Raw genomic sequence first — 12,576 nt, forward strand, 5'->3', positions numbered from 1 at the left:
GCATAGAGCCCTACTGTATTAGTAGCTTATATATGCCAAGGAAATTAGGCAACAAGTTGATTTGAACTTTATTGTTTCAACTGATTGAGCATAAATAACGTTAATTCTTGTTGACTCGAAGCTTGACTTAGTTGTAGTGTTAGTAAGCCTATTTCTATAACATCGATTTCCGCCTTCTGCCGTATTACTCGTTGATCAAAATGTTTATAAGTAAACTATAACTTAGAGGGAGGACACTGTATAGCTTGTATAGATCTATTGACTAACAGGAACATCCCACCTGATAATAAGTTCAGAAAGTGAAGCGGTTGTGAATTCTGTATTCTTCATGATCCTATGTTGTATTCCTTATTGCTTAATTGCCTACTGCTAAGCTGTCGTGTTTGATTATAACAGTGACTGCTGCCTATAGTGTCTAGTACTGTCGCCATCAGCAAGCACTAATGTACAACATGTCCTTTGCTTCTGATTATAGATATTTTATTTTTAAACATAGGCCTATGCATATTGGCATACCACGCTGAATTGAAGCTTTGTTATGCCGTTGATACACTTTTCATTCTTTAGCTTGATTTTATGTGGAATGAGTTAGGTTTAGGACGTTAATTAGCGTAGGCTACTGGCACAGCTGTTTAAAAAAACTAAAAATTTTTGCTAACGTGCACAGAAAGAACGCCATAATACAAAAATGATCGCAATGTGATCTAGTTAGCCTACTGCTCATCAACCGCTTTTAAAAACGCTCTTCTAAAATCTTTAACTTAATGCTATTCATGCAGCAAACATACAGGATTGTAGGTGGTCAATGTTGCCGTTAAGATAGTGAGTGTGCCAGCAAAGTGACGCTGTATGACTCCATTGTAGTGAACAAGAGCAAAATTAGCGCAACTACAAAGTTAATACCAATAATAATAATAAACACATGTTTCTGATCAAAAAGGGTAGTTTTCTCAAACGGAAACGTTGATATCATGAAAATCAATAGGCTAAAATAAAATTTAGTTCACTATACCTACGGCCTCCTTGCAGTAAATGTGAATAAATGTTTTTCAATCTTAAAATAGACGGTTTGTGTTCGTTTATCTCAGGAACGTTAAAGGCACAACCACTCAGCGTTGATGAAGCAATAAAATTAACATGAACTCTCAGATTTTGAATTGATATGATGGAAGCCAACTTAAAACATATGCAAAGTACGCAAGTTTTTTATCAGCTCGCTGTCCGCTCCGCATTTTGTCATCATTACTATCTTTCTTCTACAGGAATACACATTTTATATAGACAATGCGGTACATACCGTCTCACAAGTTGAAAAACTCGTTTATTAAGCACAACAACGAAAGAGATAAAAAACAAGCTTGTACATAAAACGCCCGCCCAGAAAACGCAGCTGAAATAACGCACGTTAGCAACAGTTTTGTTCCCTGTAGCTCAACCGCAATGAGACACTAATCCCAGCATGTCTCTCGTTCTTCAGCCTGACGTCATAATTTAGTCAGGCGTTTTGAGCGTCAAAGTTTGTAATCAGTGGAATTCTTTTGACGTGATCATTGAAATTCAGTATAACCATGTTCGGTCGGTTGATTGAAGTTTGTGAAGAAATTAGGCCTACCTTATTTTCATCGCCAAAAAAAAGGACAATATCTCCAGCAAGTACAATGCAAATAACGTTTTAAGTTTAAAGAATTTATCACATGTTTTTGGATAATTATACGCATATGCACAAGTAATGATTTCAGCTTCAAAATCATTATGTCTTTTTCTGAAACAAGGATACTTTTGTCACAGTTCATCAGCAAACACAGTGTTCCTCTTTGGCATTATTGCTTAGCTTTTTTTAGATTTTATGTTTGTCTTTATTAAAACAATGATAAGAAAAATGATTAGACTTCATGCTGTTGCTGAAAAGTCATTTGACTTGACTTAGACCTCATGCCGAAAAGTCACATAAACATATAATTCTGTTGAAAATATAAGCAAGAAAAAGGCAAAAGGCAAAAAAGGAGGACACTTGGGCATTTTTCAGTGTCCCCGGAGGACAATTCATTTTTCTTTGGAAAAGAGGACAAATTCTCCTAAAAGAGGACATATGGTAGCCCTAGAAGAAATAGTTTTTAATATGCAAAGAAAGATTTAAATGTGAATATTGCTGCTGCGATTTTTACGAAAAGATTTCTACCAAAAACTGTCTGCTGTAGCCTGACTAAGAGCAAATAAAGTTTCCAAATACATAGAAGTAACTTATTTTAAGGTCACATAGTAGCCTATATCGGTGGAAGAAGAAGTTTTTGTTTCAATTATGTTACATTATGTTTCAAAAACCAAAACCGTCTTCGCCGATGTGAAGAAGAGAAATTTGAAATGGAGAATAGGGGCAGGAGTAGTGGGCACTATTGTCGGAGGTGCGGCCATTACAGCTGCTGCAATATTGCCCCCACTTTTATCTGCAATGGTTGCTGCTAAAGCTTCTACTTCAGCGTTAGTCACTGGATCAATAGCTGGTGGAGCTGTAGGTGGTGGAACCGCTGGTGGTGTGCTAACTGCTTTAGGTTTGGCCTTTTCTCCGTCTAGTTGTTTGCCAACTTCGACTTCAAAGGAAGCATCGTCACAGCCGGTGTTCTTCCGCTGACAATTGCTCTTCCAAACACCGCAAAATTCTTGGTCGAGAAAGTTTTCGTGTCAGCAACGACCAAACAAGAACGTAATAACGTGAGGAAAAGCTCGGATGACATTATTTCTACCGACCCGATTGATGGCGGACCCAGCAACGACGAAACCAACGATTATAGTTCATTGTTACACCTTGTTGAGTGCCTTAATTACTGGGCAACATTGTTGAACTAATTTGACCACATCACATCAAAACAAACAATCAGCTCAATCAAAACTCCAGTTAGAAATTACAAATTCTGTGTGCTACATGTATGTATGTATATAGGCAAAAAGTAAGCTGGGAGACAAGATTTATAGCAGGATTTCATGCTCACCTTTGACAATCAATATGCCAGCAAATAAACAATAAGTTTGTGTGTACACTGACTCGCAGGCAATGTCGTAACCACCCAGTTTCAGGTTTTAACAACAAACGAAACATGCCTTCGGTTACCGTATATCACGATTATGAGGTTTTGTTTCATATGTGATGGTTTGGTGGCGCTAGACGGCGATCGAAAGACTTAAGCATATAAATAACTTGCTAAGTTGTAATCTTTTGTGTTTTGTAAATTTCCTCAGAGTTTACATCGCAGGAAATCTTATTGGCCTGTTTTCATGGCGTAATCTTACATAAGTCACAATTTTGTAATGAGAAAAACGGCCAGGCTAACTCTTAGTGTAATCGCCTCATTTCAAATTTTTTTGTGATTGAAGAAATTCTTCTCATTGACCTCTGGAACTTCTCTGATTTTAAATTTCTTTTTTGTTAAAGCGTTTTCTTCTACAATTACCAAAAATGATAATGAAAAATTTTGGAATATCCAAGTTAAGATTAAAGTCATATGATATATTTGCAAAGAAATTTTCAACAAAACAAGTACGGATGGAAGACTTATATGGATTATATGCATAATCTTATATGGAAAAGCAGCATTCATTCAGAAAAATCAACAACAAGAAAAAGTTAAATCAAGCTAAAAGTTGAAATAAACTGGATAAGTACGGCTACCGTACATATACAAAATTGCTTTTCAAACATGAGAAACCAAAACCTATTAGAATACAAAATCGGTGCTGACTTGCTAATAACTGCAAGGTCATAAGGTCGATATAAGATAATTAATCAATTAAATGATAAAACAACTTCAACAGTATGCCAAGGAACAGTGATAAGCATCAGTGATAAGCATCATCAGTGATAACGTCTGTTAAAAATAACACAAATTATAATAACTGAGAATTGTCATTTGTGTGATGACATCAACATGAACGGCGGCCAGTCACTCCCACATCTCTCCTAACGGTTTAATTTAAAAAAGTCATTTTGTTAACTGGAGTGTTTTTGGTTATCAGTTCCCCGATGATTACTTATTCGTGATATTTACACATATAGCTCACAACAAATAGATTGATGGATAAGTACTTAGATAGCATGGCACCGTGTTGATCTGCGAATAAGTAACAGAATTAAAAACCAACTGAGTGACGGGTAAAAAACTCTACGTTTTGTGGAAGTAACTGATTAGTTAACCAGGAAGAAGTTAACCAAGTTTCTACTGGTGGTTTGTTAAATAAGAATGTTGTACGAAATGTGTAACAAACATTATTTGTTTGATTTATTGATTTGGATTTTCATTATTTTTTATTAAATTACTTGCAATTGTAATCAACTGCTGTCGCGTGTCTGGTTTGTCATGTAATGCAGGCGTACATGGGAACATATTCAATGAAAATAAGTGGTACCCCAAGCAATAAAAACGTTCATTACAAAAAGCAGATTGTTTCTGGAAAACAAACTTGTGCCAGGATGAGCAAAAGTCAAAAATATGTCGTGGTGACTAACAGTTGAGGACTTTGACTTTCCGAGTGAATTCTGGTGTGGTTATGTCCACCATCAACCAGGGTGAGTTACTTGTTTTCATCAGAGTTTGCAGGCGTGTCTTCATATTGTTTCATCAACATTGCTGAAATGATGGTAATTAAGGCACTTATTGAACAAGGCGTAACAGTGAATTACAATCGTGGGTTTCATCATTGTCGTTGCTGGGTCCGCCATCAATCGAGTCAGTAGGAGCAATTTCATCCGAATTTTCCCTCACGTTATTACGCTCTTGTTTCATCATCATTGCTGAAATAAAAACTTCCTCGTCAATGAGTGCTGATGCGTCGGGGAGAGAAACTTTCAGTGGAAGAAGACCGGCGGTGACGAGGCTTTTTTTGAAGTCAAAGTTTGAAGACCCAGAAAACCCCAAGAATAAACCAGTTGGCACACCAACAGCCGCTCCACCGCCTACAGCTCCACCAGCTATTAACCCAGTAACCAATAATGCAGTAGAAGCTTCAGCAGCAACCATTGCAGGTAAAAGTGGGGGCAATACTGCAGCAGCTGCAATGGCCGCACCTCCGACAATAGTGCCCCCTATTCCTGACCCTATTCTCCATTTCAAATTTCTCTTCTTCACATCGGCGAAGAAGGTTTTGGTTTCGCCGAGAAACTTTTCGTAGATCTCAGCAGCTCGACCAGGAGGAAGTTCCTCTTCTATTTTCTTCAAACTTTCCCAGACCAGCTTGTGATGCTTGCTCCTCAAAACTCTGTTGAGATTTAGATGGGAACGCTGACAAATAAAGCACGCGCTGTAAGCTCCTTCATAATGTTGCACAGATGTTTACTTCTTTAGTTTAGAATGAGCGATTGATGACGCATTTTCTTACCTTTTTCAAACCTGCTGTGTATTCTTCAAGGACCTCTTTCAAAACAATCTCCGTATTTACACGAATCTACACAAATCAATCAAAGGCTTATATATATATATATATATATATAGCTTATGGGGAAAAATCCTTTTTTTTTAAAGTTAACTCGTCTATGTTATCAATACAACGACTAAAACCTTAAGGGTAATAACAATTTTGCAAAAAGACGTTAAACAAACCACGTCTTGAAATTATATAACTAACCGTTTATATACCTTTGTTCGTTGATAGAAACGCTCTATCTTGTTCTCGAGAAGATCCTTGGCTCGTACTTGGAAATATTCCCCCTCTGGTTTTTCAAGATCATCAAACTTCTTCCTGGACTCATCTTTCAATCGCTGGTGTTCATTTTCTAAATCTTCCAACTTGGTGCCTTTCCACTGAAGCTAAGTTACAAACAACATTTGTGGTAAATTTCCCACAACATTTTTCCGTTTTTATAAGATGCAGGATGACAATGTAAACATAAGTCGTATGAAATCAAAATTAACCTTGGCACAGTAGGAATTACAAAAAGCTTACCATTTTATCCTGGTAGTAATTGAAGCACTGATCAACAATTTTAGCCATACAATTTTTGTGCTATAATAAAAAAAGGGTTTTAAACGTTTATGCAACGAAAAAGATCAGGACAAATACCCTTGTTACGTCGTCAATATTATTAGTCTTTAACTATCAATTGCTTTTATTATTAGAAGTTAAAAGAAAAAGAAGACATTATAATCGTGTGTTTAAGTCATTTACACATTTCTTTCTTTGCCTTTCGTTACAGTTGACATACTTTTACATCAGTAAATTGTTGCTCGATTTTGAAGGCAAGCTTTTGACGACCTTCGCGTTTCAAATCTTCACCTCCGCAAGCCTTGCCATCATATTCTTGCAGAATCATGTTCTTTTTGAAAATGTGTAACTCGTCCAAGTTTTCATCTTTATTCTAAAATGGATTTACTGTAAATAAAAGGAATCAAAAATCGAATGATGTTTGCATAATTTAGGTGAAACGAACTTGGCTGGAATAATCCGTTTCTTGACGATATTGTAAGACAAGGTCATGAATCAAATTTGCTGACGCACCTCTTTGTGTGGCCTGCAAGTAACAGAAGAAAGTTTACGTCATTCCTACTCAACAATCGTTTTTTATGTCATTCATAAAATCTGCATTTGATTTCAAAGCACGGCAAAATATGATTACTTTCTTGATATTCTGTGTTACTTAAGACAATGTAAACTACAACAATGTATTAGTAGCCTATTTGTATTACTTGTGGTTGCAAAAGGAAGTAATCAAATCAAAAAAGTTTATATTTACTTTTACATAGCTATCCACCGAGGAAACCAATCCGCTTGCAAGAACCAAATCTAAATGAACAGCGTGGTTGTACAACTGCCGGCAACTCACCTCTCTATTGTCAAGTATTTTCAAGCAAATGTTATCAGGGTGGCAAAAGTGTTCAAACAAATAACTCGCCTCTTTACGAAAATCCAAGCTTATATCTAAAACAAAAATAAGCTAAACAATGTGATTCTGTTTCGTGACGCAAAACTATGAGAGTTACATAAACTTTGTATTTTAAAAGTTAGACTTCGAAAGGTGGTTAAATTTACTGATCGATCAATTCGCTTAAAACAAACAAGGATTATTTTGTATGTTAAATTATTATATTTATGCGTATACTGTAAGATTTAATCTAAATGAAATGTCGAAATGATTTCACAATAAATGTTCATTTATGACGGAATCATCGTCTTTTGATAGCTGTTTTGGAAGCTTTTAATATACAGCATTTTATGAAGGAAATATTACTACTTCAAAACCTTTCAGCAAGCAGGATGTATCCTCTTTCTCCATCGCTTCAACGACGTCACCAGAGGAGGGAAGTAGAAAGCAGGACATTTTTTCGAAGGTTTGTTGAAGAAGACTTTGAATGTCCTTGTGCTCTTCGGAGCCACGCTCTTCATTCTGAAGGACTTCTTTCAAAAACTTTTCTCCCCCGTCGAGACCAAGTGGGAAACTTCTTAATTTTTTCCAATCTCGAATTAAAAACATGAGTCTCTGCAATATAGCTATGGTCAGATGTGCCCACCAGGTAATTTCTCTTGCTTAATTAATTCTTGAAGTGTACAATCATTTATACTGCATATAATAGACTTTTTAAAACAGCATGCTATAGTTAGCGACATTTCTTCACACAACTTACCTGAAAGGGCGAGTCTGATTGATTAATGTTCTGCAGTTTTCTGGCAAAGTCAGCAAATTTCTGCAAGAAATAATAAACATTTGCATGTGTATATATGCTATATTAGTAGTATATTGATATCATGTCTATAACCATCACAAATGTTGTGTGTGTATAGTTATAAATACATACTGTCCATGACAAATCCTGTATCGTGATTTTAATTCGTGCTACAGACGTTATATCCATTGCTGATTACAGATTTTTTTTGCATACACATGAGACACACACACACACACACACACACACACACACACATATATATATATATATATATATATTAGAGGGTTCGCCATCCAGAGCCAAGTGTCTTTGCTAACAAATTTAACAAAATCAAATCTTTAACAAATCTTACTCCTGCATTTCATTAATAGAGTCACATAATGTAATTTTTATTGCACAATAAAAATTCGCACAATAAAATTCGTGGCTGTTTATTGTGCAATAAAAAGTCCGCTGAACTGTAAACGTTTCCAAAATCACTGAAATTATCGTTATAGCTAATCGCCGTTAAACTTTTATCCTTGTTTACTTGTCATGTGATGTCGTTACATTTTCCTCGCAAACAAAGTCTGTTACTTGTTAACACTCCTTTCTTGAAATGGCATGTTACCTATGAAAACTTTATCTAAAGCTTCCTCCTTTGCAGTCTGTCTTATAAAGATTTCAGGAAACACTCTGTGAAACGTCTTATGAAACAGTTGCCAATATATACATTGTCTTTCTCTTTATCGTAAAGAAATGCTGTATATTAGATATTTCAAACAATATACAGCACTTATAAACCGCATCGTGTATTGTCCTGTAAACCCATTCACCTACTACGTAATCTTAATTGAGACTATGCATTTTCCTTAATCGTTTCCGCAAAATGGGATCAATCAATCTAAAATAAGATAACGCAACAGATAAATGGGATAACGGAGTCAATACATCAAAGTGGACATACGACATACTACGGTTCATAATATTTTGCAATAGCGTGCTGAACGTAAATGATTATTCTCAACCGTTTCACGTGGAAGAATTTTGTTCTGAAATTTCGATGAAACGGTCTGTAACAGAAATACTTTGGAGAAAGTAATAAATAAAATAACTTTTTACGGAATAAAAGTGTTTATGTATAACAGAATATCTTTTTAACAGGAAGAACATGATGTCATCACTATTGACAGCCTGAAGTTTTTTGTGAACTCGGGCTAGCTGATGGGTCAGATTTCAGAGCAGTACTGGGCAGTCATCTAGAAAGCGCAGATTGTGTACTACCGGGAAAACTGCTACCGAGAGACTCGGCACATGGAGGAGTGAGATTAGAAGTGGTTAGAACACCAGTAAAAGAAGTTATTTTATGTATTTTTTGTTCTCTTGAAAAGATACTTGTAAGCAAGGTTTTATTTTGCAAAGTGCATTAATATCACTTACAGCATTTTGACTATTTTGCACAACCTTGAAAAAAATCTGTGCTCAATAAACGTTTGGTCAAAGTGTCTGCATCACATTTTGCATGTAGGAGGTAACGTCACTGTGTAGTTTTTCAATGTGTAATGTCAATAATGTCAAAATTGAAAAATTATTGGTCAATAAAAATCGCTATATATTATTGCTATTAGTTATAATCAAATTTCTTTCTATAACTAAAATTTCCATTTTATACTTGATGAAATCTTAATTCAACACATTATTCAACATCATATTGGCAAGGAAATACTATTTAACTTAAGTTTTTTCGTGTGTATTTTGTAAACTCACGTAGATTGTTGTCAGGTGGTCGGAGGATATATTTTGACTTAAATTGTAGAACTGATAAGAACTAAGTAATAAACTGAAACCCATGATGTCACCAGTAACCTCAGTTGATGCGGAATGATCAAACATCCCTTGAGTATCCATGAGAAATACAGCTACCTATAAAAAGAATTCTTTGAAGTTACAGCTTAATTGCTACCGTTATATACAAAGGCATTCACATTGGTACAATTGAATAATTATTTGAATTTTAAGAGTGTTTGAGAAAAGCAAAAGTCCCGTGGATTTGTACATGGAGTTCCTGTCTTATTTTTACAAAATAAAAAAAATTCGTAGCAAACAGCTTATACCTTACGATGCTCTTTCGTTGCTATGGAGAAAGGTTTTCTCAAAATATAGATTCCGTTCGTACAAGCATCCAGAGCTCCACCTTGAATCGCAAATGGTCCCTTGATGACGTCATTATCAGAGATATTTTCACACAACTGTGAAAATTCTGTTTTTAGTACGTACTGGGGGTCACTGTGTTTGTGGTTACCAATATCAAATCAAACTGAGCTTGTAAAAAACCAAAAACTTTTAAGGTCTCTTTTAAAATCAAAATGCTTCAATGGTGACTTCATTGTCAAACGTATTGTTTCACCACACAACTTATACAAGAATGAGCAATAGCATGATTCCTATTAAAACAAATTGGGCTTGAATTTTTGGATTAATTCTGAAATATTTGACTTTAGGTTTAGTGTTTAGTTGTATTATTTCCCATGTTAATACATGAAAGCTTTGCAAACAGCCGGAACTTGTACAAAACGCAGTAAAAAATTAAAACAATAGTTTTAAGCTGTCAGCATTATACTTCTCCGGTTTCCATGTAACGGACGAAAAGATCCAAAAGAAGCGATTTTCCCATTCGAAAAACTCCAGCTGCAGAGTAAATTGCAACCGGGAGATCTGCGACCTCTTCATCCAGTAGAACGCTTCTTAGCGCATTCTTATCCAACACTAACCGTTTATTTTCTTCTTTTACGATATTGACGACACGTGGTGAAGTACCTGAAACGTAATACAGGTATTTTGATTTTTAAGTAAACGTAACGTTTTCAGGTTAGAAGGTTATGCCTTTACTTAATCAGCATGTTTTTAAAGTGAAATTAAACTGACAAAATACGTTTAAGGACAAGCCTAATCTCGAAAAAAATGTAACTAAAATATATATAGGGTAATTTATATACAAAAAACAAACACAAGTCAATCACCAAAATCCATACTCAAATTCTTTGTAACGTTTAGTTTAAAGCAAGATTATAATTTAGGTCCAGGTTATATATAGGTGTAGGCTATGCCACACGTTGCGCATGAAATTAACGGGCACAGGGTAAAAGCTGGACACGACGCAATCCGCAGATCGTCCATAGACTGTTGAAAATGGACGATTTTTGAGTAAGCATCCATGGACGCTTTTACGCAAAACCGCTAAATCGCCCATGCATGTACGATCCGTGGATTGCGTCGTGTCCAGCTTTTACCCGGTCCCCAGTATTGTTACTAATTAAAACAACTGAAACCGGTATTTTGGCACAAACAATTGATACACAGGCACAAAATAGAGGTTAATAGGCTTTACATGATCAAAGGACTTGACATTCTAACTTGTAAACAATGAAATTTATCAGGAACATACTTGCTTATATACAGTACAGTATATAGGCTATTTGTAACGCAGCAATAACGCTTTGCTCTTACCTGGTAAAGGATTACTGCTCATTTTTGTTGTGAAAGCTGCAACCCTTTCAAGTATGAATTCAATCTGTTTATACTTTATACTTTATACTTTATACTTTATTACTACGATCCGTTAAAAGCAGTAAAATCAACAATTCTAAACTTTTCAAATACTAGTCCAGCCCTATGTAATAATGTAAATGTTTTTGCAATCCACAAAAGCCTATTGTGGTGTAGATCAATGCTTGTATACCTAGAAGTGGGCAACGGGCAAATAAGGAAGTTGTTAACTTGATTCAAATAACGGCAAGTACTTCCTGGTAAAAGCTCACCGCTACCACCTCTAAGCCAGACACGATTGTAATTTTGCGGCTTTCATCCACTACATGTTTTTGCAGCTGCTTGCAAACTATTGTTATACACTTGCAAAACTATTGATCGCTTTAATTGCCCTGAAAGGCAAGTTTTTGATGGTAAAGTTAACGGCAACTGGTCACATGTTACTGTACCGGGCAGGTGGACTGTTTTTGTGCGGCGTGAAAGTTTAAACTGACGAAAATAAGCTTTCTTTTTGTAGCCCACGTCATTGTTTTACTCGCTGAAATAGATTGCTTAGGGTTCTATTAGAATGCTAGATGTTCACTACCTGCTGTCTTAAGCTTTATTACAACTTCTAAAACAGTGAAAACTTTGAGCTGATTTGCAAGTATAGGATGAGCCACTGTACCAGCAAAGCTGCAACGTCTGAGCCTGTCTGAGTAAAGTTTCGGTTCCTCAAACTTCTCGCTTGATGTCACGAGGTGAAATCTGTTTACATTTGATATCGAAGAGTTCTGGTTGCCCTCCCGCTTCGAGTTTGAAAAATGACGTCACCTAGCACCGTAGTTGAGAAACAGCAATAAATATTTCATGAAATCTAGGCTATGTTATTCTGATTCGACGTAATATTTGTCTGATTTGTTTCATCAGCATTAAGTTAGCAACTAGGCCTACATACTTGTGTTAGACCATTTATACATCATCGATTATTATTTATAGAACATTTTCCTTGTAACATTATATTTACCGTAAAAGGTACAGATTCTTTTTGCTTTTAAACTTTGTTTTACCGTTTGTTTTACTTTACGCCATTTGCATAGAACCCTACTGTATTAGTAGCTTATGTAGGCCAACAAAATTAGGCAACAAGTTGATTTGAACTGTATTGTTTCAACTGATTGAGCATAAATAACGTCAATTCTTGTTGACTCGAAGCTTGACTTAGTTGTAGTGTTAGTAAGCCTATTTCTATAACATCGATTTCCGCTTTCTGCCGTATTAGCCTACTCGTTGATCAAAATGTTTATAAGTAAACTATAGAGGGAGGACACTGTATAGCTTGTAGATCTATTGACTAACAGAAACATCCCACCTGATAATAATTTCAGAAAGTGAAGCGGTTGTGAATTCTGTATTCTTCATG

At 35.7% G+C, this 12,576-nt stretch overlaps 1 protein-coding gene across 1 annotated transcript; it reads right to left on the reverse strand.

The window, feature by feature from the left end:
- Positions 1–3,501: 3,501 nt before the first annotated feature.
- On the reverse strand, positions 3,502–12,365 carry LOC143471437 (atlastin-2-like). Its single transcript, XM_076969890.1, has 13 exons — positions 11,136–12,365; positions 10,249–10,445; positions 9,743–9,877; positions 9,396–9,551; positions 7,608–7,667; positions 7,225–7,462; positions 6,719–6,903; positions 6,416–6,496; positions 6,191–6,343; positions 5,932–5,991; positions 5,625–5,795; positions 5,368–5,433; positions 3,502–5,270 (listed from the first exon to the last, which is right to left on the reverse strand). Exons 1-13 carry the CDS (start codon positions 11,155–11,157, stop codon positions 4,644–4,646), a joined length of 2,151 nt encoding a protein of 716 aa, XP_076826005.1. The 5' UTR covers positions 11,158–12,365; the 3' UTR covers positions 3,502–4,643.
- Positions 12,366–12,576: the final 211 nt, after the last annotated feature.

Source organism: Clavelina lepadiformis, chromosome 9 (genome assembly GCF_947623445.1).
Source record: "Clavelina lepadiformis chromosome 9, kaClaLepa1.1, whole genome shotgun sequence".
In the NCBI taxonomy this organism is placed as follows: Eukaryota; Metazoa; Chordata; class Ascidiacea; order Aplousobranchia; family Clavelinidae; genus Clavelina; species Clavelina lepadiformis.

Coding starts and splice junctions, on each gene's coding strand:
- LOC143471437 (XM_076969890.1), bottom strand. CDS start 11,157: ATGAGCAGTAATCCTTTACCAG. Junction 6,344..6,415: donor AAACGGATTATTCCAGCCAA/GTTCGTTTCACC, acceptor AATCCATTTTAG/AATAAAGATGAAAACTTGGA. Junction 5,796..5,931: donor ATTACTACCAGGATAAAATG/GTAAGCTTTTTG, acceptor TTTGTAACTTAG/CTTCAGTGGAAAGGCACCAA.